This window comes from Verruconis gallopava, assembly GCF_000836295.1.
Source record: "Verruconis gallopava strain CBS 43764 unplaced genomic scaffold supercont1.11, whole genome shotgun sequence".
NCBI classification, from domain to species: domain Eukaryota; kingdom Fungi; phylum Ascomycota; class Dothideomycetes; order Venturiales; family Sympoventuriaceae; genus Verruconis; species Verruconis gallopava.
The window spans coordinates 667,884-692,437 of NW_015622147.1; the positions used below are offsets into that span (position 1 = coordinate 667,884).

The following is a 24,554-nucleotide window of genomic DNA, read 5'->3' on the forward strand; positions in this document are numbered from 1 at the left end:
ACGGCCATGAAGCATACCGAGCACGCATTCGGACGCGTCGACGGGCGGGCAAAGTCAAGGTCCCTTCTTTGCGTGTGGCAAGGCTGGACAGGCTCCGCTTTGGGCGGCGCGGAGACGGAAGAGTAAGGGCGAGAGAAGCGCGGTTGCAGATCGCATCGGCAGACGACAACGAGGCCGGCGCCGGCTCAGAGCAGCGCAGGCGGGAAGAGGATCGGCTGCAAGCAAGGTTCGCTGACCGACTGCCAAGCACGCACGCAAGCGCGCAAAGCAAGCAAGAAAGATGGTAGTTCTTTGTCTTTCAGCGCTGGCCGTTGACCGGTCAGCCCTGCGCAGACCCGCCCGCCGGGAGCGTCTCCAGTCAGCACTCTGGCCGCCGGCCGGGCGTGCTGACCGACGCACACGCTCTGGCCTTCTCGGGTTCAGAGTGCGCGTGCGTGCGGCGGCAGACGTCCAGCGGAAGAAAGACGCAGCAGCAACAGGAGTAGCGGTGGGCGGCTTCTGCGCTCTTGCTTTGCTGTGCGGACGGTGCTGACCTGCGTCCTCGTTCGGGCGTGGCTTTCGATCCGGTTGTTCTGTTTCCGCGCAGTCGCCCTCCTCGGTCGCGTCCCCCGTCGTAACCTTACCGTACCGTACCGTACCGTACCGTACCGTACCGTACTTTGCCCTCAGGTGCTTGTACCTGTACAAGTAGGTGCCTGGCGGTGCTGCTCGCTTAGCCTGGCCCAGCCCAGCCCAGCCTTGCCCTGCCCAGCCTGGCGCTGCCGTTCTGGTGCTGCCTTTCTTTTCCTTTCGTTACCTTACCTCGCCACACGTGGCCCCCAACCCCCCGACGCCGTGCCGCCTTACGTGACCCGTGTGCCTTGTTCCGTACGCGATGACTACGCCGCGTCGGTCTTTCATTACCGCCGTGCTCTTTGTCGTCCTCGCGTGTGGCCAGCCCGAGCCCCAGCCGTCTGGCAGCGAGCCCAGGACGGCTCCGCTCAGCTGAAGCTGTCCCTCGCCCTCCTCCGCCCCTCCCCTTCTCCCCTCGCCCCTCCCCCTCCCTCTCTCTTCCCACCCCAATAATTTCCCTCCCTCGCCTTATCTGACACGACCCAAAAAAAGATCGCGTCGCCGTCTTCTCCCCCATCTCTCCCTCTCTCACTCTCTCGCGTCTAGTCCCGCGCCTCCATCCTGACCGCCCAGACGGCTCCATCCCCGGCATCCCTCTTTTTTCTTCCCTTCCCCCTCGTATTTGGAAACCCGATCTGACCGTCTGCCGCGCCGCCGTCCTCGCTCACGGCCACCCGCCCACCCACGCGCGCCCAAGCTGAGCCAGCCCTCACACTTACACTCACCCTCGCCCTCGCACTCGCGCTCGCTCACCTGCTCGTCCGCTCTCTGCACGCACGCGCTCTCGCTCTCCTCTGGTCCCACCGACCTCTCGCCTGCGCCTCTTTCTTGGCCCTCCTCTTCCTTTCCTCTTCTTTCCTGCTCTCCTCTCTCTCCCTCCCTCCCCCTCGCAGGCTTTCCCTTTCTCTTCACCTTCCATCCGGTGATCCAAACGCATCCAGACCGGCTCTCCCCTTTCCCGTAGAGCATGTCCCTGCGCAACTTCTTAAGTGGCAGCAAACGGAAATCCAGCAACCAGACGCCCAGCTCGCTCGTCTCCAAACCCTCTCCTTCGCCCCAGCTCAACACCTCCAGCGTCTCCTCCGCCTCGTCGCGCCCCAGCGTCCAGCCTGCAAACAGCTCCACCACCTCGCTGCCTCCCCCTCCTACCGCCGCCCAGCAGTCTTCTTCGGCCACAAGCCCCCAACCGCCCGCGGCGGCCAACCCTTCGCCCCCTATGCAGAACCCGAACCAGCTTGGTCGGCCCCCGAGCTACAGCTATGCACCTCCGGGCCAAGGAGCGCTGGCCGGCCAGCTAGGTGCGCCAGGCCACCCCGTCGCCGGTCGCCCTCACTCGCCCATGCCGCCTCCCATCAACACCGCAACACAGCCCGCAGCCTACCCGCCTCAGCAAATCTATGGCGCGGCGCCGCCAGGCTACCCACAGCCGGGCGCTCCCGGTCCCTACGGTTCTGCTTATGCGCCTCAGCCTCCCGTTCCCCAAGGCCCCGCCAGCTACGGAGCCCACGCCGGACGCGCGAGCGAGATGGAGGGCGGCAGCAGGAGCAAGGCCCAGCTGATTGTGGGCATCGACTTTGTGAGTTTGGCTTCTTCTTTTCGCCTGTTCTAGCCTTGCTTATTCAATCTGTGGTTTTCTTTCCAATATTTTTTTTCCCCCTTGCTCCCGTCCCAAAGAAAAATATCCCCTATTTCTTTATTTTGAGAAGAAAAAAAAAACTTTCAGATTGAACTATTTTTTGTTCTTGTTTTCATTGCTTTTTTTTCTTTGGAACAATTCCTTCATAGCTCCAATTTTGACCTGTGGGAGCATATGAGGGACGCGGGGTCGATAAGAGAAGACTGGAACACAGGAGAGCTAACACCACGGCCACAGGGAACGACATTCTCGGGTGTTGCATTTGCGTTTGCAACGAATACAGAGGCCAAGGAGGATATAATAACGGAGTGGCCCGGTGCAGGTAATCAGACGAAGCAGAAGGTATGTCTTTGCGCAAGCACCAAGACTGCAGGCACAAACACACACACACACACACACACACACACACACACACATATATATATATATATATATATATATATATATATAGACACAGACACGCACCGTTCGTGTCCTTTTCACGCCGTGAGAATACGCAAGCAAAGTAAGATGGCTGACAACCGCTGTGCTAATTCTAGATTCCAACCGTGCTATACTACGACCAGTACCAGAAAGTGGTCGGATGGGGTCCAGACATCGCCGACGCGCTCGCTCCCACGGGCTACCCTAAACCCGGTGTGCAAAAGGTTGAATGGTTCAAGTTGCAGCTCATGCTGTCCGGCAACACGTACATCGACCCCATCAACTTGCCACCGTTGCCACCTGGCAAGTCGGAGATCGACGTGGCCGCCGACTACTTGTTCCACCTGCGCTGCGCAATGCGTAACCAGCTGCAAAAAACGCTCGGTGAGGTCTTTAATCGCGAGGAGCGCAACATCAGATACTACCTGACCGTCCCTGCCATCTGGAACGACTCGGCCAAGGCCGCCACGCGTGCAGCCGCCATCCAGGCCGGCTTCTTGCGCGATGAGAACGACAACCGCCTCACTCTGGTCACCGAACCCGAGGCCGCAGCTATGTTCTGCTCCAAGGCTGGACTGCTCAACCTAAAGATTCACGACGCGGTTCTGATCGTCGATTGCGGTGGCGGCACCGTCGATCTGATCGCGTACGAGGTCGAGGAGGAGCAGCCTTTCAGCGTGGCCGAGTGCACGGCCGGCTCCGGCGACTCGTGCGGCTCCACGGCGCTCAACCGCAACTTTTCAAACATCCTGCGCGCCAAGATTCGCAAGATGAAGCTTCCCGATGGCTCCAGAACGGCGGGCAAGGTCTACGCCAAGTGCATCATGGACTTCGAGAACCGAATCAAGGCCGACTTCCGCAACAACGGCCAGAAGTGGGCCGTCGACGTCGGCATCGAGGCTGAATTTCCAGAGGCCGGCATCGAGGAGGGCTACATGACCTTCACGAACGAGGAGATTCTGCAGTGTTTCGAGCCTGTGGTGAACAGGATCCTGGAACTGGTTCGGAATCAGATCATTGCCATTCAAGCGCAGAATCGGGGACTGCAGGTAAGCCAGATCCGAAAGGCCTGGGTACAGAGAGGAGGGAAGAGGAGAAGAAGAAAGGAAAAAAGAAAGATCAGGCTAACCTTTTTTTTTTCGCCTTGCAGAACATCCTCGTCGTCGGTGGCTTCGGCGCCTCTGAATACCTCTTCCAGCAGATTAAGCTGCACGTGCCGCCACAGTTCCAGTCCAAGGTCGTGCGTCCTATGGACTCAGTCGCCGCTATCGTCAAGGGCGCCGTCACGGCCGGCATCACGGAGCGTATTGTCACTCACCGTGTGGCCCGTAGACACTACCTCATGGCAACGCTGCAGCCGTTCAAGGAGGGCCACCACCCAGAGCAGTACCGCGTCCCAAGCTTGGACGGCAAGGATCGGTGCAAGTACACGCGCCAGATCTTCGTGCAGAAGGGCCAGAGGGTAAAGATTGGCGAGCCGGTCAAGGTCAGCTTCTTCAGACAGGTCGCTCCCGGCGCGACGCTCATGTACGAGGACATCTTGTATGCTTGCGACGACGACGTGTGTCCGGAGTACACCAAAGATCCAAGTACGTCATACTCTTTCTTGATCTCCCCTTTCTTTTATGTATCCGATTTTTCTTAGCCTTCCCTGCACAAAAACCGTCTTGGTAAAGCGTCAAGAAAAAGCACTAACGTGTGGCATCGCGCAGGAATCAAGGAAGTCGTCACGCTTACATCCGATCTCTCAAGAAAGAACTTAGAAAAGGACTTTGAAAGGATGGACACGCCGCAGGGCACATTTTACAGAGTGTACTTTGACATCTACCTTACGCTCGATGGTTCCGAGTTCAATGCCGAGCTGGTCTGTCAGGGCGAAGTCATGGGCCGTTGCACCGCGCGCTTCAGATAATAACTGCCTTCCCCCTCTCCTCTTCCCTTGATAGCCCTCCTGAAACCACGTTGCATCGCAGATGTAAGGGTCTCGAAATCCAAGCACGCTTGTTTTCTTTTTATGTGGCTTGCATACCAGATGCTTGTACCTGCGCGTTGGACGGCCGGGTCGCACTTGTGGTGATGCCCGAAGAGGCACACGCGGACAAAGAGGCGGTGGAGCGGAGCAAAGACGAAGAAACGTCAAAGACGGAAGCAAAGATTCGGCTCTTAGGGTAGGCGGATCAAGCTACAGTGCGGACTCCAAACCGGTTGTTTACTGGCTTTCAGATATTCAGACGCACAGAAGATGAGCAGTAATTGGAAGAGGCGCGATGGACGGATGATGGGTGGATGACGGACGAATGATACAACTGTTCGACAAGGCAGCTTGGTTTTTGTAGGCTTCGGGGCTATTGGTCAACGGAGGGAATCAACAAAAGGAATTAGCATGGAGGATCAGGCCTGTTTTGACTTCTTAATAGCGTGCGTAAAGACGGTCTCCCCAACCCCCCCACCCCTCTCCCCCTTATTTCCTTTTCCAATAAAGAATTGAATCCGACATGAATGGCTTGAAAACTATACCCAACTGTCTTCACTGTTCATAGCATTTCGATGTGAGAATGTTTATTACTGCCCTTGAAAACATTTCTGCCAGCCGATGACCCACATTTGGCGTTGCATCCAGCGCACTGTCTTGATCTGCCTCTCTCTCTCTCTCTCTCTCTCTCTCTATATATATATATATATATATATATATATATATGCGTACATATACATCTCAGCCGTCCGCATACCAACGGTTGAATCAAAACGGCCCCGTGCAATTGGCTGTCCGCGCGCAACTTGCCTTTCTGAAAGACCCGCTCTGCGGCCTCCAGCGTCCTCTGCTTGCAAGGTCGCCCGGGGCCGGAGCGAGCGTTGAGATGGGACACCTTCGCCGGGGCGGCGAGAAGAAGGGCGGGTTGGTGGGTGGGCTCTGGCCTGGAGCAGAGGTGCTGTGTGTACGCTCGTGTGCGGACGACGCTCGTTTCTTTCTTTCTTTCATTCTTTCATTCGTTCTTCCTTTTCTTCCTTTCTTTCTCTGTTCTGTGCTTGGGCCGAATCCGTTGGCGTTGCTTGTCGAGAAGGCTGAGAGGAGAACGCAGCGTGGAACGACCCGGTGTCGTTGATCTATAGATGTCCGTGTGTGTACGTGGTTGTGTATGTGTGCGTGGAGAAAAAAAAAATACGGGTCGTCGGCTTGGATTTGGAAACCTGGAACCGAGGGAGCCAGACTCCGTCCGTCGCTTCCGCGTTGACGCCGAAAGAGGGTGCGCGCTGGACCACGTCGAGCCCGTCTAGCCCGCCTTCAGCCCATCAGCTGCAGCTGGTCGTCCGGCGGCCAGCGCGTCTGCGCGAAGCTCAAGCAGCGCTTGATGCTCTGCAGGTACTTCCTCGTCGTCTCGTCGCTCATGATGTGGGCCGTCTTGTCGCTCTCGTGCAGCTTCTCGCGCGCGCTGCGCTCGTGGATGCCGACCATGGTGACGCCGATGGGCCAGGCCGCCTTTCCGATGCTGAGGCGCAGGTAGCCGTCGTTTGCGTCGACGTAGCGCCGCTCCTGCGCCGCGTGCACAATCTCCAGCACGCCCTTGAGCACCTCGTCGTCGACGTCGCCGGCCTCCATCTTGCGGAACAGCGGCGCCAGGTTGCTGCGCGCCTGCGCCATCGCGCTCGACGCCTGCTTGCCGCTGTACGACGCCTGCACGTCCGCCGGTCGCCGCGCCAGCGCCGCGTCCCACTCGCGCAGCACCATGTTGAAGTACGACGCCAGCTGCCGGAACACCTGCCGCTTGGCCTCGGCCGTCGCCGGCACCTGCAGCGGCACCTTCATGTCCTTCTCCTCCACCGGCTCCAGCGTCGTCGCGATCGGCCCCTCGTACATCTTCGGCCCGCTCCGCGCCCCCGTCAGCCGTCGGTACCGCCGCAGTCGCTGAATGTGCGTCTCGCCGAACAGAACCGCCGGCTCGCCCAGCTCGCGCAGCTTGGCCCGCAGCTCGGCCTCGTCCACGTCCTCCTCGCCCTCCGCGAGCGGCGTGCCCTCCTTGGACGCCTGCTCCTTCGTCTGCGCCGGCAGATCCGGCAGGCCCAGCCGCCTCCGCCGCTCTTGCTCCTCGCGCCGCTCTTCCTCCTCCCGCTGCCGCCTCGCCTCCTCCGCCAGCCTGCGCTTCTTCTCCTCCCGCTCGCGGTTTCGCTCCGCCTCCTCCTCCTCCAGCTTCCGCTTCCGCTCCGCTCGCTCCTGCCGCGCTCGCTCCAGCTCTTCCTGCTCCCTGACGTACGCAGCCTCCCGCTCAGCCTCCAGCTCGGACCGCTTCAGGTACTTCTGGCTCCCCCCACCGGTAGCGGCCGCCGCCGCCGCTGCCGCCTTGCCCTTGTTGATCTGGGCCTTCATGAGCGACGCGAAGTCCATTTTCGGAGCCGATGAGTCCACGCGTAGATCTGCAGGGTCCGTGTACGCCTTCAAGGCAATGGCGCTCCGTTCGCGGGTCAAGAACTGTTCGTTCGCGGAACAAAGGAGATACAGCACTGCACCCTCTCCCACAAAAAAAGGGAAGACGGGAGACAGGCCTTTCAGGCAACAAGGCGCCCAGTTTAAGAGCCGCTGGGCGGCCTCCTTCAAGTCTTCGCCTCCCCCCCTTTTTTTGGACTCTGACAAAAATGGTAATTAAGGCGAGTTAGCCGGCAGACGCATTCCGTCGCGCAAATAAGAAAGGAGATAGAAAAAGCGAAGAGATCATCGGATCATGGGATCTTTTCTCTCAACGTTGACCTTCCTTGCAACGAGGTGGACTGCGCCGGTCCTCAATCTGGGACTGGGCGGGATCTTCGCGCAAGTTACAGCCTTTTGCTAGTTCTAACTGCTCCGCGGCTTAGAAAATTCAGCCTGTCTCTCTGCTAAAGCGAACGTTGCTTTTTCTGCTGGTGCGAAGTAGCCTTTACTCATCACTCACTTATGTTTCAACTGCCCATTGTCACGTGTCTGGATCGGAAAGGTTCAGCTGTCAAACGGATATGTCTGAAGCCACTGGCCGCCAGCAGCTGGGACTCCCTAGCATGTTCGTCGTCGTCTTCTTCTTCGCCGAAAGTCTATGAAAGTCCTTTTACCCCTCAACTCAGACCCCACTTGCTGTCGGGTTCGCAAGACGTCTTTGCAATCATCAAATTTCACAAGCTTAGCATCGAACCGTGCGTCAAGTGAATGTCCTTTGCCATACACTTCGCTGCACGGATTGTGGCCAGATTGGCCGTGCAAAGTCTGCAGCGTCGTGTGCTCCGCTAGGGTTTCTTTTCGTGCAACATGTCGTCCTACTTTCGGATGCCTCTCCTGAAAGGGAGGTTTCTCGAAACCAGACTGGAATACAAAGCCTCTAAGAGATCCGCGCGCAAATCTTATTTTGTCCTCGTCCGGGGTGGTCGCGGTCGAACCTCGTCCCACGGTTCGAAGGGAAGATTCGTTGATGGGTGTTTTGCGGGACGGCAAAAGGCTAAGACGGAGCAAACGTCGACGCAACGGTCAACACAACGTTTCACCGCTTTCGTCACCGTGAACGTGCAGCCTTTTTTTGCATGTGTCTCACGTACCGACAGTCAATACGAGTTTCGTCAAGGAGCATGCGTCCCTCTATCTGAGAGGGATGGGAGAGATGACTGCCTACTAGCCGATCGTATTATTGGCCACCCTTTACACATCCTGCTCTTATCGTTTGATTACGGAACGCCGTGTCAGCGAACCGAACGGATGACAGGCCGAAACTCATGGCTTTGCGTTTCAAGATATCGAATAGAGCTTCAATCGTAAGTTCACACGAGGCTGGAATTTCTCCGTGATGAGGGCGCAAAGTCCATTTTAAGAATCTGCTAAAATGGAGTTTTCTCTCCCCGGAAAGCTTTGCTGTCGAGGATACTTTCGCCTGGGGGCGAACATGCGATCTGAACTATATGTGAAAAACTGCCTACTCACCTGATCAAGCTGCCCCTGTAGAATTCTTGCATTCCGGTCATATTCGCGCAAGACTCTTTAAAACCAGGTGTCCGCGGGCGGCGGCTAGACGTCCCAAAAACAAAATGCACGAGATCGTGACGCTGCAATTTGGTAACCAAAGCAACTACATTGGCACGCACTTTTGGAACGCTCAAGAATCGTATTTCACGTACACAGCGGACGAAGAGTCCGCTGTTGATCATGATGTTCATTTTCGACCTGGCATTGGCTCGGACGGCTCCGAGACGTTCACGCCCAGAGTCGTGATATACGACGTGAAGGACAATTTCGGCGCGCTTCGCCAAGTCAACGCTCTGTACGAGATCCAAAATGAAGATGCCTCACCGGCTGGAGTGTGGACGAGCGATCCGATTCTTCATCATCACCCTGCCATTCCTCCGCATCCGTACCAGGTTGCGCTGGATGCTGGAACTGTACCTTCACCAATTTCCGCGCCGAGCGTGCGATATTGGTCCGACTTCAATCGTGTCTTCTACCATCCGAGATCTATGGTACATCTGATTCCGCCGACTTCCCATCTCTCATCAACTCCGAGCTCCCAGGTTGAGCCGTTGGATCAGTGGGAAGTAGGCGAAGAGCTTTTCAAGAGCGAAGATCAGGAGCACGATCTTATCGACAGAGACCTGAGGCTGTTCGTCGAAGAGTGCGACCAAATGCAGGGATTTCAGATATTGACCGGGGCTGACGATGCCTGGGCTGCTTTCGCGGGACGTTATGTTGAAAGCATCCGGGACGAGTATGGAAGAAAGAGCATATGGATCTGGGGTACAGAAGCAGTCAATAGGTCAGAAAGCAGGGTAAGTCCAGCTTGGAAAGCACACGTTCTAATTCTCAACGGCGTTTAGGAAAAACGGAGAAAACAGGCACTCAATGTAGCAAGAAGCACGGCCATTTTCGCCTCGCAAGCTTCATTATACATGCCAATCTCGACTTCTCCGGTGAATGCGCTTCCTTGGTACGTTGATCGGGCAATGCAAACAAGATGGCAGACATCTGGCTTGCAAGCTACGTTGATAGAATCCGTAACTTTGCCAACCAGACTGCGCAACACTTCGAACCAAAGCCGTGGTCTGATGATCGACATTGAGCCCATCTTCACCAATGACGCCAAACGGAATATCCTGGCAGCTTCAATGAGTGCTTCGATTCCGAATGAAAAAGATCGAGTCATCAATGGAGATTCGGCGCGCGATCACAGAATGATCAATGGCATTGACTCCGACCACGAATCAAATGCCAAAGAGCCGGAGCAGCTAGATATTGACCTTTTCCATCGGACCCTTGGCGATCCAAATCAGAGGCGTAACGCACAGCAGCGAACGCACATATTCTCACAGGTCGATGTTCTGCGTGGCGATTTTGTTTCTTCTCCTTCTTTGCAAGACCCAACCGATCTTGATGCGCCCATCGTTCAAACGTACTCATCAGAACTGCTATTCCCCCGGCCGTCTAGCTTCCCCAACATCTTCCATTTCCCCTCGATCGATCCGGAGTCTGGGGTTGAGGTTAAGTCTGCAATGTCTGCTTCAACTGCCGTGACGGACAGATTGCGCTTCCTCGCTGACTTCGCACGAAGTAGCACGAACGTTGACGAAAGGGAAGCGCTGAGAGCCGATCTGCTCGCGCGATCAGAGGAATATGTCGAAGGCTGGGAAGACGAACACTATTTAAGCGATGATGAATAGAAAACGATCGATTTCGGAATTTTGAACAAGAATCATCGATTTACATATACCATCTGTCGCTTTACGCAGAAAATTTTTCATGCTGACTCCTCCTTCGTGTCAACGAACGACAGCCTTTTCCCAGCGTCGGTCTCGTTGCTACCTTGGATATCGGCATTTTCAAGGAATGCGCGGATCTCAGCTTCTTCTTCATCGCTTAGATGTACATCGAGAGAATGCCAGTTCTGCTCCAGATATTTGATGCTTCTTGTACCAGGGATTGGAATGATATCTTTGCCCTGCTTCACGACCCACGCAATGGCAAGCTGGGCCGTTGTACAATTCTTCTTGTCCGCGAAGCATTTGAATTGCTCAACCACCTTCGCGTTGGATTCAATGTTCTCGGGCCTGAACCAGGGCATATATTTTTTGCGGACATCTTCCTCCTCAAGCGACGCGTTGGTTTTGTGAGAACCCGTCAACAGGCCACGTCCAAGCGGGGCATACGCCACGACGGCGATGCCAAGCTCACGACACGTCTTGAGCAGGTCTGTACCTGCTTCAGTCTCTATATCACGTACAAATGGCGAGTATTCAACCTGGACTGCATCGACATGCGCAATCTTGCATGCCCTCCGGAGAGCGTTGGAGCTGGCGCCGCAAATCCCAATGTATCTGATTTTACCTTCCCTGCTGGCCTATTTAGCCCGCCACGTCGATTTTCAATTTTGTGGTACCACTTACGCTTTTAGTTCCACCATAGCTCGCATTGTCTCTTCGATGGGAGTATCTGGGTTAAGGCGGTGGGCGTAGTCTGATCGTCTCAGCGTTTACCTTAGCCTTTGTGTCAGGTCTTTGTACATACACAGGTCTATAGTCTTAATACCCATTCTTTCCAAACTGGCCTCGCAAGCTTTCTTGCAGTATGCGCCAGAACTGTTCAGACCCTTGAAGTCTGTTGTCCCACGCTCCATGAGTATGCCGAATTTCGTTGCCAGAAAAATTTGGTCTCTTTTTCCCGTGCGTTTGAACCAGGCGTTCAGCATCTCATCGTTGAAGCCATAAATGCTATAGAACTCAGCATTGTTTCCTTTCCTTGTTCAATCGTACGTACTCCGCTGTGTCCCAAAAAGTATTTCCAAGCTCGAGGGCCCGATCAAGTACTTTGAATTGCTCTTCCTCACTAGGCTTCGCTCCGTAGGCACCAGCAAGGCCCATCAGGCCAAAACCTAAAGCCGGCACCTGTGGGCCGTTCTTACCTAGTTGACGAAGTGGTGGTCCTGATGGGGCCATAATGAATTCAAATGTCAAGTGCTTGTACGAGCGGGAGAGAGAAGAGTGGTGAGCGACTTTTGGCTGTGCTTTTAAGACTTCATTTCGGCTTTTATAGCCATTCATTATCGGAGTTCTCAGGATTAAATGGCATCTTCTCAATAGCTCAAAGGCCTCATGGACGAATTTCGCTCCAAATTGTCGCGGCCGGATGGTGTCGCCTGTCAACTTCTGGGGACAGCCTTGCATGACATTCGTCCCGACATCGTCCAATCAGAGACCAAGTTCTGCGACGCAGCCAATCAGCTCACGAGATGGCTGAGGACGCATTTATGCCCCGCTGAGTATCGCACTTCCAACTTTCTTACGACTTCAGTCGCAATCAAACTGGAGCGGGACTCAAAACCGTCCGATTCCAGCTCATGAGACACGGGAGATCATGAGGAACGAGCATGGTCGTGACAAACAATAGTATCAGCCGCCGCACAACCAAGTCTGGATGCAAGACGTGCAAGATCCGCAAGGTCAAATGCGACGAGAGCCGGCCCAGCTGTTCTCGATGCACCTCCAGTGGCCGGACTTGCGATGGATATGGCATCTGGGGTGGAGGAGACAACCGAAATGCCCATGTCAAACGCTTGACAGGCTTTTCCTCAGCAAAAGCCTTGACCGTATTGTCGCCCACCTCCGGCATGACTAGTCTCCTGTCCAGTCTTACGGCTCCGGAAAAGCGGTGTTTTGAGTGGTTCACCACTCGCACAATTCGAAAGATTCCCGGCCCATTCGCGCTCAAGTACTGGGACAGACTCGTTGTGCAAGCGTGCCTTACAGACTCGGCCGTCATGCACGCCGTCCTTGCCGTCGGCTATGTGCACAGTGGCGGAATCGAATGCGAACGGGGTGGAAACCCGGCCGCCCAGCAGCAACTTGTTCTCCAGCACTATAGCAAGTCGATTGCCCAGCTGCAACCACATTTCAGTTCAAATGACAGGACTTGCTTGCGCATTACGCTAATCACATGCATTGCATATATCAGCCTGGAATTGCTTCAAGGACGTTTTCAGACAGCGGAGCTCCACCTCGAGAACGGATTGAGGGTATTACAGGCTTTTCGCAATTACGCTTCGCGAGAGCCCGCGGATGGCTGGATAGCCCAGGCTTTTTCAAGGCTGTGCCTTCAAAGGGCCCTTCTCAGATCTGGACCTTCCGTACCTTTGTCAGATGACTACGACCTTGTCCTACCAAAGTCTGACAAAACTTTCAATACCGTCGAAGAAGCATGGACGAGTTTGGAAAGCATCTTGAGTTCCATCCTACGGATCGCATCAGCCGCTCAAACCGAACGAATGAATAAGTCGCAGAACAAAGATTTCCTGCGTTCCCTTCTGCAGCGTCAAGGTGCTGCAAAGCAGAGCCTCGAGCGCTGGCTGGAAGCTTTCGACGCCTCGACCTGTGAATTCGTCATTCCGGAACAGCTGCCCATGGTGGTGCGACTGCTACGCTCCTACTACGCTATGGCCGCTATCATGGCCGCCACCTGCCTTGGAGACAGCGAATCGCAATACGAAGAGCACACATCGGACTTCGAAAATCTAGTATACCACTCGACAGAGATGTGGCGGTACCGCGAGAACAACCCCATGACGCGCCGGTTGCAGGACTGCGCCATGTCGATGGCCCATTCCATGGTGGACCTTGGTTGGCTGCCCCCGCTTTTTTTCGCTGCAACGAAGTGTAGGGTCAACAAGATCAGGTGGCAAGCCATCGATTTGATGGAATATGCGACGCACAGGGAGGGGATGTGGGATTCGAAGATCACGGCAGCAGTGGCGCGAATGATTGTAGAGGCGGAGGAGACGGGCTGCAAGAGAATCCGCAAGATTGACGTGAGACTTCCGAATGATGATGAGGTAGTCAACGTCATGTATGACTTTGAGAATTGTGATGGAGCATCTGAGGCGGCTGCTGCCCGTGTTTAAGATTAATATACACTTTGTCTATGAGACTTCTGTGTAAGTAGTAACATGCAATAGGAACCATTAGCTGTGAGTGCAACGTTCATGCTGAACTTGCCTATCTGCTTTTCACACCATCGACAACTTCATCCCACCCAGGCATTAAATCTACAGGCCCTTTAAACTGCTCCTCTCTTTGCATCATTTCATCGAAGTCGTCGAGGCCCTCATTATGGTTCATCCTTTCAACCTGTTCGATTTTCTGGCTGCTTCCGAATTGATATCCTTCTCCATCCTCCAAATCCTCCATTCCACCGTCATCCGGGACTTTGAATTCTTTAATCGCGTTCAGATCTTCGTTCCCACTTAATAAGCCCGCTTCGGTCGCCGTCGCGAAGAAACGCGCCCTAGCCGGATTCCGCGACGTATCGGTCGCGCTTCGAACTCGAATCCCTGATTGGAAAAGTCCAGTGCTGGATACTATCTCACTCACTAGGCTTCGGGCTTCCGCGAGCATCCCTTGGTCTATATATGCACTAAGAAGAGCTGTGAGCGGACTCCAACCAGGACGCTTGCCTTCTTTTCCCATTCGCTCGAGCAGCTTCTCCGCGCGGGCAATAGCCCCGAACGCGGCATACCCTTCAATCATGCGGTCGTAAAATACAGCATCCAGGCTGAGCGGCTGCGTTTGGTTCATTTGTCGCCACAGAGCGTCAATGGCATTCCAATCCGGAACGCCCGGCCCCTCCGGACGACGGCCCTCCTGAAAGTAGTATGTCATCAACGACGTCCAAATGTGAGAGGAGATAGTCACATTCTTTTCAGTCATGATTCGGACAAGCATCATAGCAGCGCTTATGTTGGGAGTTCGATCTCGACCACTTTTCAAGAGACTGTTTATCATGCTACCAAAGAAAACGGTATTTGGGTCAAGCCCACGCCGCTCAAGCATGTCAAGAATAGAAAACACGAGTCTGTATTGCTCGTCCTGGCTCATGGCGCTTTTGTTAGCTTGTTTGAAAACAAAGTCAGCAAAGCCGTAGAAGGTATACGCATCTGGAACGATGTCGTCCTCCTTCATTTTGGCCAATATCTGCATTGCTTCTTTGAGATTACCATCCTTGAGACAGGTACGGAAGAGAGTGTTGTAGGTCCATGAGTTGGGTTTGATGGCAAAGGCTTTCGCCCAGGCAAAGGCATCAGGAACGAGATCAAGTCGACGGCCTTGGCCACCTTTCCGCTGAACAAGTGCGGTGATAACCGTAGTAAGCACATCTGTGTCAGGTCGTGGAACAGTCAGGCCATTTCGATGCAGGTGTGCCATCTCCGGAACGGCAAGATTTTGGCTTTCAAACATCTCCTTGATTTCATCATACCAATCGTTACCCCATTGATACAGAAAGTGAATTGCTTCTTCAGGATCACCATAGTAAATGTGGCCGCTGATGCGAGTGCACCATGTATGATGATCAGGATTTGCACCAGAAGCGATCATGCGATCCCAAATATGCTCCATGGAATTGAGGTGTCTCATGCGTGCACTCATCATGAGTCCCCACTGTTCCTGTGTAGGCGTCATTCCAGCTTTGAGCATATGGTTCCATACGTCGGCCTGTCGCTCAGGCTCCTGAAGGTCACGGTAGCCAAATAGAAAAGCCGAGTAAATCTTTGGTGGGATAAGGTTCGGAGAGCTTTCTCCACCTTCTGCAGAGTGATAAGCCAACTGAGCTTGCTGCCAAAGCTGATCAATGACCCCGCGGTTCTTGCGTTCAATCTGCCGTTTGATTCGTCCGTAAAAGTAGCCGATAAGCTTATTCTCCTGCTCTTGAGAAAGGCGAATGGCTTCAGACCCCAAGACCTGCAAATCATCAACGGCTATGGCCAGTGCAACACGCTGCTGAGCTTTGGCCAAACGGGTTTGAACCTTGATCACTTCTTCCTCCGATACTCGATTGTCCTTCAGCAAAGATATAGCCAAGGTAGCAGGAATATCTGTATCTTCAGCACCATGCAAAACCCTCACCATGAGGTGTAAGAATGGCTCGTACGGGACCTGCACACTTGGCGTAGCATAGTCGCGGCAGTATTGATGTGTAAAGTAGTCAAAGGTCAGAAGAGCAGCTGCGGCAAGATGTAGAGAAGATGCTGTCGGTACACCTACAAACATTCGGTGCAAACGGAAATGAAATTTATACGCATCGGAGCCTAGCTTCTTACTGAAGTTGAGGCGGGTGGGATCCGGGGTACCATTCCAATCGGCAAGGGATTTCGCCTTCTCTTTGATGACCAGTTGATTCTGTCCTGATATCCATTGACTGGGCGAATTTCGCATAAATTGAGACCAGAGTGATAATATCTGCTCTTCCAGTATGAGCTTTGCTTCCACACTGTCGCCGTTGATCTGATTCGCATTCAGACGGGTCAACCTGTACAGCATCTCAAGTATCTCCAGCAGATACCAGCTTTGGCCCATGACGCCGTAGCTGTGCAGCGTGGAAACAACCTCCGCGGGTGACGGCAAACCATTATCTTGTCCAGGAACCCAGCAAGTAGTCATGGTCCGCAGCAGTTTTCGAAACAATTTGTATTCCCGAATAATGACTTGGTCTTGTCGTGAAGGTTTCCTCATGGCGTCACATTCTTTGCCAGGTTTCAAATAGAGCTCTTGGAACATCTCCCAGGCTTCCTTCGCGTTGTCGCCTTCCCTGGTCAGCACTTTATACAATTTTGCAGCCGGTCCGTCTTCGTGGTCAACGACGGTCTTTGCCGGCTTTCCTCGCCTTTCAAATTTGCGTTCTACCGCTGTTGGCGTCGGGTTGAGTCGCATTGCTTCCAAGGGCGAGAGCGAGTCAAAACCATGTTGTTTCGATGGCCGCAGGTCCCTCAAGTTATCTTTCTTGGGAGTAAGGTCAGGGAGGGACGACGCTGCCCTGCTGGCATGACGAAATCTTGAGTAGCGACCAAACTTAATACTCTTCTCGCCATCAATCCCATTGTCCACGGCGCCGTCCAAGGCAGCCTCAGCGTCGACGCTACGCTCCTCAGAATAGATGTCTTTGTCATTTCGCTTTTGATCCGGATGCGGTGTCTGCGGCGGCGGAACGATGTCAAGAAGCGATATGAAAGTCCGCCTGGGCAGCCAATCACGTCTGTTCAAACGTCCATGCAGATTTCTGCGGCATGTGTGGCAGACGTACGAACTCGTCATAGAGATGTGGTGGACGTTGTTGATGTTTGGCAGCAGGGAGAACAAGTGAAGGTTCTTTTCGGGAAAGTTTGGGAAGGAACGAACGACACAGCACTACCAATGGGGAGCTCCCATTTCCCGCAGCCAATCAGAGCGCGAGGAGCATCACGACCATGACGGAATGGGAACTTCGAGCTCTTGAAGAGCTTCGATGCGATGCTGCGCAGCAACCAGCTTTTCAATTGCAGACGATGACGGTAAACAAGTGCAATTCGAACCTTTGCATGCTATAGACACCCCCTAGGAAGACCTGCTCGCCATCTGTGCACGTTGACGCTGCCTTGTCAATCCGGCGCCGACTGGAATCCATACCCCCACTGAAGCTCGGCCCGCGTCAGGTCGACCGCTCCTGCCAGGTTGTGACTGTGTCTGTTTTCTTTTTGGCAGTCGCCACCTAGACCTTCAAGCAACTGTCCGTCATGACCTCTCTAGAGCCCAGAAACCCATATACCGAGCAAGAATTGCGCAAACTGTACCCAAGCGAGCTGCAGTTGCAGTTGGTGCAAGTGCTTCTGCGTCATGGTGAGTAGCTGTACGCCGCGCAACAAGCGCAAGTCCTGTTGGCTCACATCCATTCAAGGCGAACGAAGCCCGGTTTCTCCTCGTTTCCAGAACACGGGCCTTCGAGCCTACTGGCCGTACTGTAGTGCCGCTCGCCAAATGCGCAGTCTCATCCTCTCCAACCCAGATATGAGCCAATGGGACGAACTGCAATGGCGGAGACGTTTGGAGGTCTTCGGTGCCGATGACGCACCCACAGTAGCTTCCGGGCCTACGGGCGAATATGACGCCATATGCCAGCCTGGAGAACTTACCGACAAAGGTCGCGAAACCACACTTGCTCTCGGAAGACGGCTTCGACATCTCTACGTGGAACAGCTCGGATTCATGCCCAGGCTGATATCTGACGGGGACATGATTTATCTGCGCGCAACGCCCATGCCGCGAGCGCTCGAAAGCGTGCAGCAGGCTTTCTATGGGCTCTATCCCGCTAGTTCGAGAACCGCGGATTTTCCCCCCGTCACAATATTGACGCGCAGTCCTGCAGATGAGACGCTGTACCCCAACGACAGCGTTTGTCGGCGGTTCGCTCAACTTTCGCGGGCCTTTGCTCAAAGAACCGCGGATCGATGGAACGAGTCCGAGGAGATGGACTACCTCAACAAATTGCTGTCCAAGTGGATGCCGGAAAACTCACCGCGCGTTGCTGTGGATGGCAAGCCAAGGCTCTCTGGTATCATGGACACGGTAAACGCGACATTGGCTCATGGACCAACAACAAGATTGCCAAAGGAGTTCTATGATAAGAAGGCGCGACAGATCATTGATAAGATCTCTGTTGAAGAGTGGTTTTCGGGTTACACGGAGAGTCAGGAGTATAGGAAGCTTGGTATCGGTTCGTTAATGGGCGATATCGTGACGAGGATGGTTGGATCCGTAGAGCGAAATGGCGGCGATGGAATTATGGAGGTCGGCGGGAAAGATGGAAACTTGGGTAAAGGGCGAGGAGGCGAAAAGAATATTAGATTTGCACTGAGCGGCTGCCACGACACCACGCTCGCTGGAGTCCTCCATTCTCTAGGTGCGTTTGGACAGGAGCCCTGGCCACCATTTACCAGTCACATCGCCATCGAATTGTTCCGTCAAAAAAACGCGGAAGGGAGCGCCGTGAGTCAACTTCCTGGGGACGAGAAGACGGCGAAGTTAGAGATGAAGCAGGGATGGTGGAGCAGATGGTTCAAGACGCCTCGGCCAGAGTCAATTTCAAGACGGACGTTAGATGAAATGAGCTCAGATGAAAGGAAAAAATTAGAAGGATATTACGTCAGACTGCGTTACAACGATAAAGTTATGCAGATACCTGGATGTAAAGAGGTCGGGAAACATTTCGAGGGTGAACCGAGCTTCTGTACGCTGGTGAGTGCCATCGTATCAACTTTTGATCTGAAGCTATTCTATCATAACGAACATTTCTCGGGGCTAACGTGGGGACCATGTTAGGAAGCGTTCAAGGCCATCGTTGATAAATACACCCCCAGAGATTGGAAGGTTGAATGTGCAAGCAATCTCAATCAGCCGGCTTTCCCGACTGAGAAACAACCAGCCGGGTATTAGAAGAACACGGATGTGCATACGTGGAAATTATAGAGGGCCTGGAAATTGCTCAAGATGCCTGCTACACACACATGTAATTCACCCACATATGTTTTTCCATATTGCATAAGGACGATAAGACGCGTTGGTACGTTCAAAAAAATGTTGCATAGAGTTCGTTCGTCATCGTCGATTCCTCGTCGAGGTGACAAGGAGGCCTGAGCGTGTATGCGTGTCAAGCGCAAAGATTGCTTGTGGGCCTATGTGGGGGCAGTGTAGATCAAATAATAGATGAAGATCCTTCTCAAGACGATTTCGTCAAAATCAATCGGATCCATTTCCCCAATGCCAGGATCGAGATTCATTGCAGATTGTCTGAACGATGGTGTCGAGCATGGATGACGGCATCGAGGGTAAGACTTTGGAGGCAACGTGGAGAGAACACAATCCTGGACGAAGATTATCTTCAGTGCCTCCTCTTACATCCGCCGCACTTCTTTCCCCAAGTTCAAAACGTAGGACGGCCTTCCTAAGTCTTCCTACGCTTTCCTAGGCATTTGCAGAGCGCAATTAGGCGCATCGGTAGCTCGACGGGCACGCATACGGACCTTGCGCCGCTCTGAGCCTTTTTCAACCGATCAACGACGCTCTCTCCCGAGGATCCCGTGTCATGACAGGCAGTTTGCCAATGCAGAAGCAATGGCTTGTCCGAGATTTGGTCGAGGCGAGTGGCGGGACCTGTGTGGTTTGCGAGTCAGGCCAGCGAAGACAGAACCTGTACGGGCCGCGTCCGGTCAAGAGGTGGCGATTATTGCCATTATCTTATTGCTTTTCAGTAACAGCCCCGTCAAGCCTCAGCCCTTTTTTCCCCCCTCTCCAACGCGCAATCCCGCTTGGCCGGCCGGCGAGAAAAATCGTATCAAAGGCTGTTCAGATTCGCACGTGAGAATTGGCTCAAGCTACCGCTTTGGGCAACCTCCCGAGCGCACGGGCCAATCGCCGGCCTCCGACGCGCACGTCGTCTCCTGCAACTTTTTCCATTTTTCCCTCCACACACGTTTGGACTTCCATCGGCGCACTGGCCTGCCAGATGGAAGAAGATCTCTGCTGTCGAACACGCGTCGACCCTTTGAGGTGTGGGTCGCGTGCGCATGGCGTCTTGATTTCGCCTGACAAGTCCACTGGAAGATCCATCATCGCGGCAGCACTGCAGCCACCTCCTCTGTGCCAAAAAGCCTTCTCAAAAACTGCCGCGGCTCGATCGCATTAGTATACACGCCCGTCTCACTGTTTCCATCGGTCCCACCCATCGCTCTGGAATATACCGTTGTGTCGCAAGCCGATGTTTCGCTCGTCCCTTCGAATTTTCGCTCTATGGGGCCTTTTTTGCCATCCCGCTTGTGGGGAATCCTTCGCCCTCGTGGTCCCGTCGATTTCGCGCTCGCCTCCACGCTCTGGATGTGGACACCTGCCTCTCTAGGATCGATGTCCTGCAGCAAGCATTCGGTTGATATGCAGCCACACTGGATGCTGAAGCTTGGAATGTTTGACAGGATGCGTCGATGTGATAACTCCCTCGCTTGATTAACGCAGAGGTTACACCCTCCTTTAACCACAACATCTCTGCATTGCAAGTGCTGCCGTAGCTGGACCCTCTGGGTAAAGTGTCAAGGGGGTGATCCGCAGTTTGCGGATTACAAAATAGTTGTTCGGCTCCTGTCTGGGCTGAGATCGGTTTTCCCCAGTTTTCTTTCTCTCGGTAACTTGTGATCTCTAATTACCTAGCTCTTCCTGTTCACCTCTTCTCTCTCCATTCGTTTCACCTTATCTTGGTCCACTTTTTGGACCAAGTATTCTTGCAACGTCTGACCATGGAAAATCGAGGCCCGCAGGTCAGAGCTGTGGCTATCACGTTCTTAGTTCTTCCATGGATTGCTGTTGTAGCACGTTGCTATGTGCGCATTCAAATGATTAAATCATTTGCAGCCGACGACTGGCTTGCCGTGGTTACGTTGCTGCTGCTTACTGTGTATGCCAGCTTGATCCTAGCCGGCGTTAGTTGGGGAGTAGGGAAGCATGTCTTTGAGCTTACAGTGCACCAGCAAGTCACAGCAATGAAGATGTGAGCTTACAATCCCCTTCTTGAGCAGTATATTGACAGCTTAAAGTTGGTATTGGGGCGAGAACATATACATCATTACCGCCACCGTTATGCGGATAGCAGTAGGAGCCTTCCTTCTCCGCATCGCTGTCAAAAAGTCGCATAGATCGGTCATATATGGACTGCTGGCCATAAACTTCGTGTTCAATCTTTACTTCCTCATCTTTACCATCTTCCAATGTACGCCGATCCGTGGCTTCTGGTCCCGAGCAGCTGGAGAGCAGGCAGACTGCCGTACAAAAATTGCGGTCGACTCGACATTTGCTTCGTCCGCTATATCGGCGATTATCGATTGGGTTTTTGGAGTCCTTCCGGTGTTCATCCTCTGGGATCTAAACGTCTCCACCAAGAAGAAAGTTGGACTGGCTGTGATCATGGGTCTCGGCGTGCTTGCAAGCGCAGGACCCCTTGTTCGCATACCATACACAATGTCTTTGACGAGCACGCATGACTTTCTTTGTCAGTTTCACGCGACGTAAAAACTGGATGCCATGCTAATCACGCGCACAGATGACACTGTTGACGTCGGCTTGTGGTCTTTCGTGGAACCTGGTCTCGGTCTGACCGTCATCTCAGTTCTTTGTCTACGCCCACTCTTCGTCAAATTCTTCCGAGCTGCTTGCTCGACTCTCAAGTCTGACGCAATGTCAATCAGCGACATGCCTCCTAGAACCCTAAAAATGAACGGCTATGGCAGAGATCCAGACCAGAACTGGCAAGGACAACGTGTCTCGATCCATGGCGCACAAGGAGATGACAACGGACGCTGGACACCGCATAGTGAAGACAGCGAAATCAAAGAGCATGGAGTGAAGAATTATGGTAAGGCTATCCGTATGACATGCGAGATCAAGTCTGTTACGGATATTGACGTTGTCGACGTACGGCCGTCGAGGATGACACCTCCCGGATCACAACCGGCTAAAGTTGAGAACTATGTATGAAGTATGAGCGCCTCTGAAAATTAACGCATGAGTTTTTATGGAAACCGTGCATGTCTACACGATCCATGGCGGTCTGATCACGTGATTTCCAAAACATCCGAAGTTGACCGACCGCTGCCGGACACGAAGCAGGTCTTGTTGAGTTTTCCGTTTCAGATGTGGCAGCAATTCCAAGTCGCTGCTTGATGAAGGAACCCACTTTTTTCACGGAGCATATTGTCAGGAAAGGATAAGCCCCTGAATAATATCCTCCTGGCTGACTAGTCTATGTCTTCGAGGGTTGAGGACGTGTTTTACCCCTGACATTACATGGGGAGGGAATCAAAGGCTATGAAAAAAGAGCGTGGCTAAATTTTAGGTGAAAAATTTCCAGCAGTGCCATCACATCAAGCTTAAGGTCGAGAGAAAAGTCGTTCCACTTGGCTGAACCGGACTATTCGCTTCCTCGGGCTACTGGATGGCTACCGGACAATGATGTTGCAAATGTTTCTCTATTGGGCGTACATGGCCTGCCATGGTCCCTTTGGCTCGTAGAAGAAGGAAGTGGTTTTTTTGCTGAGCCGGCATTTAATCGTAGAGCATCCAGCTCAAAGAATGCTTAACCCTTTGCAGAATCCTACGTAATCATCAACCTCAATACATCCCTTTCCTGCCTATTTATGTGCCAAAAGTCTTTGTTACAACAATGCCGCTTGGATGATAAGCTTGCGCAGTGCCAGGCGGAGTAGGATCGTCAAGGTGCGAAGTCTTGCCTGTCATCTTATCGGCCGACACACGGCGGCATTCGCTCCACACGATTGGGAAGTTCGGTTGCATCTCGATGTCAGTCGTGGCCTCGGTGGAGTTTATCTTGCCATAGCTCGACCTGGCTTGAATCTTGTCCTGGATCTTGCTTCCAAGGGGGTTGCTCGCGTTTCCGCTGTTGCCATAAGTGTGTCGGGTTCGTCCAAGGCTGTACTCGCCGATGAGTTTTGGCGCAACGTGCCTGAAGAACAGGCGCAATGCTGGAAGTGAACAGCAGATGATCACCAGGTTGGCTTCAACTCCGATCCAGATACTGGGAATCGCAATCGCCCATGGCTGATCGACTGTGGTGAGGGTTGGAAGAAGGAGAACCAAGCGAACCACGCTAGTGACGCAGGTCCTGAGATATATGTTAGCCAGTTTTTCGACAGTCATCTCAAAACCACGCAGGACTTACAAAGAGCCGATAACAAATATAAGGACTAGACCAAGCTTCTGAATCACGGGCATGTGTAGTTTCCACACCATCGGGATGGGCAAGACCAACAAAATTACATCCGTGACAATGTTCGTGACTGCTTGGACGATGTAAACAGCGCCGCGATTGATGCATGATCCTTCCGTAATTGTCACATTCCAAGCCTTTGCGATAGGCTTGCATGGAAAGATGAGGGCAAAGATGGTGGATATGCTGTACGCTGTCACGACGAGCATCACCAAGACGCTGAGGACTTTGAGCCATCGTAATCGGGACATGCGATGATAAAACAGCAGGAGCGAAAACTTAGCGAGCCCGAGGCATGGTACTGTGCGCTTCGTCAGTATCAAGACCGGTCTCGAGATGTTAGATCGATTTTACCATATATCACTGCCGCCGCGATCACGAACTATCAATCGTCAGCTCGCTACGACTCAAATTTAGCTTCGTTCTGGAACGGCATACCACAGAGAACCGATTGAAATTCGCGATGGATTCTTCCCAAATATGCACCTGAGAGAAAAAAAAATGTCAGCTTTATTCCTCTGATTTCATGAGCATTTCCGCCACAACGTGCTTTTAGTGTCAAGACAGTTCGTGGGGACAATCGGGCTTGATGATCATCTGTGATTTTGATCGACATACCGCACCCGTTTTAGTGGCCCAAGACGCTGAAGAGGATTAACTGTGGAACCATTTGACTACATAATTCTATGCATGACATACCGATCAGTAGTCCTTGTGTAGCAAGGCTAAAAATCTGGAGTCTGTTAGAGATAGCTTGGCTGAATGGCATCAAGCAAAGCGTACGTAGGCTCCCACTACACACCCTACGCTGATAATTAGTATCTACCTTTTTTTGCTAAAAAGCATGCAGTCTTGACAAACAATCTTCGGTTTTAAAATCTCTTACAATGCGCGCCTTCGTCCACGTCCGCATCGAAAAAAATGCGGTCGATATGACGAGGCCAATGCAAGTGATCCAGTAGCACGCGGGTACACCCCTTCGCTGAGGATGCGCAAAGTCCACAACATAGCCTGCGGGTGCTGGTATCAGAGCTACTGTTGTTGGATCCTGAGTCGCCATGACTCTGAGGTTTGTTGTTGTAACTCGTCTTGGGAGGAATTTACATAAGGCCCAATCTGAAAGCAACAGAACAGAGTCTCGAGATAAGAATGCTTAGCCTACCTCAAGTGCCTCTAAGGGACATACCCTTGAAGCGACACCTGCATAGGTTGACAACAGTCTTGGAGAGTTAGTTCAAGATGAGCGTAGAATGATACCACAACCGGGTACATGGTTCACGGGCCTGTCAAAGCCCTTTGAAACGAGCCGAGCACAGCCACTAG

General features: G+C 53.2%; 8 protein-coding genes across 9 annotated transcripts; 5 read left to right on the forward strand and 3 right to left on the reverse strand.

Annotated features, from left to right (window-relative positions):
- Positions 1 to 1,041: 1,041 nt before the first annotated feature.
- On the forward strand, positions 1,042 to 5,175 carry PV09_04165 (uncharacterized protein). The gene is made up of 5 exons (XM_016357473.1): positions 1,042 to 2,188; positions 2,486 to 2,590; positions 2,788 to 3,720; positions 3,822 to 4,260; positions 4,384 to 5,175. The coding sequence occupies exons 1-5, from the start codon at positions 1,580 to 1,582 to the stop codon at positions 4,581 to 4,583; spliced, it is 2,286 nt and encodes a 761-aa protein (XP_016214877.1). The 5' UTR covers positions 1,042 to 1,579; the 3' UTR covers positions 4,584 to 5,175.
- A 159-nt stretch (positions 5,176 to 5,334) lies between these two features.
- Positions 5,335 to 7,147, reverse strand: PV09_04166 (uncharacterized protein). Its single transcript, XM_016357474.1, has one exon. The coding sequence runs from the start codon at positions 7,050 to 7,052 to the stop codon at positions 5,955 to 5,957; it is 1,098 nt and encodes a 365-aa protein (XP_016214878.1). The 5' UTR covers positions 7,053 to 7,147; the 3' UTR covers positions 5,335 to 5,954.
- Positions 7,148 to 8,531: 1,384 nt separating this feature from the next.
- PV09_04167 (uncharacterized protein) lies at positions 8,532 to 11,221 on the forward strand. Its single transcript, XM_016357475.1, has 2 exons — positions 8,532 to 9,442; positions 9,491 to 11,221. Exons 1-2 carry the CDS (start codon positions 8,708 to 8,710, stop codon positions 10,328 to 10,330), a joined length of 1,575 nt encoding a protein of 524 aa, XP_016214879.1. The 5' UTR covers positions 8,532 to 8,707; the 3' UTR covers positions 10,331 to 11,221.
- PV09_04168 (uncharacterized protein) lies at positions 10,408 to 11,602 on the reverse strand (the record flags this gene model as incomplete). The annotated part of the gene is made up of 4 exons (XM_016357476.1): positions 10,408 to 10,999; positions 11,054 to 11,123; positions 11,175 to 11,377; positions 11,424 to 11,602. 4 exons carry the CDS (start codon positions 11,600 to 11,602, stop codon positions 10,408 to 10,410), a joined length of 1,044 nt encoding a protein of 347 aa, XP_016214880.1.
- A 361-nt stretch (positions 11,603 to 11,963) lies between these two features.
- Positions 11,964 to 13,560, forward strand: PV09_04169 (uncharacterized protein; the record flags this gene model as incomplete). Its single annotated transcript, XM_016357477.1, has 1 exon — positions 11,964 to 13,560. The coding sequence occupies exon 1, from the start codon at positions 12,034 to 12,036 to the stop codon at positions 13,558 to 13,560; it is 1,527 nt and encodes a 508-aa protein (XP_016214881.1). The 5' UTR covers positions 11,964 to 12,033.
- PV09_04170 (uncharacterized protein) lies at positions 13,518 to 16,790 on the reverse strand. Its single transcript, XM_016357478.1, has one exon. It carries the CDS (start codon positions 16,742 to 16,744, stop codon positions 13,655 to 13,657), a length of 3,090 nt encoding a protein of 1,029 aa, XP_016214882.1. The 5' UTR covers positions 16,745 to 16,790; the 3' UTR covers positions 13,518 to 13,654.
- A 157-nt stretch (positions 16,791 to 16,947) lies between these two features.
- PV09_04171 lies at positions 16,948 to 19,187 on the forward strand. 2 transcript variants are annotated; one of them, XM_016357479.1, is made up of 3 exons: positions 16,948 to 17,305; positions 17,364 to 18,700; positions 18,785 to 19,187. In XM_016357479.1, exons 1-3 carry the CDS (start codon positions 17,203 to 17,205, stop codon positions 18,896 to 18,898), a joined length of 1,554 nt encoding a protein of 517 aa, XP_016214883.1. In that variant the 5' UTR covers positions 16,948 to 17,202; the 3' UTR covers positions 18,899 to 19,187. The 2 variants fall into 2 exon arrangements, with proteins under 2 accessions (XP_016214883.1, XP_016214884.1); XM_016357480.1 differs by having other exon boundaries at positions 17,364 to 19,187.
- A 1,410-nt stretch (positions 19,188 to 20,597) lies between these two features.
- PV09_04172 (uncharacterized protein) lies at positions 20,598 to 22,061 on the forward strand. The gene is made up of 3 exons (XM_016357481.1): positions 20,598 to 20,999; positions 21,046 to 21,497; positions 21,549 to 22,061. The coding sequence occupies exons 1-3, from the start codon at positions 20,749 to 20,751 to the stop codon at positions 21,980 to 21,982; spliced, it is 1,137 nt and encodes a 378-aa protein (XP_016214885.1). The 5' UTR covers positions 20,598 to 20,748; the 3' UTR covers positions 21,983 to 22,061.
- The last annotated feature ends 2,493 nt before the right edge of the window (positions 22,062 to 24,554 follow it).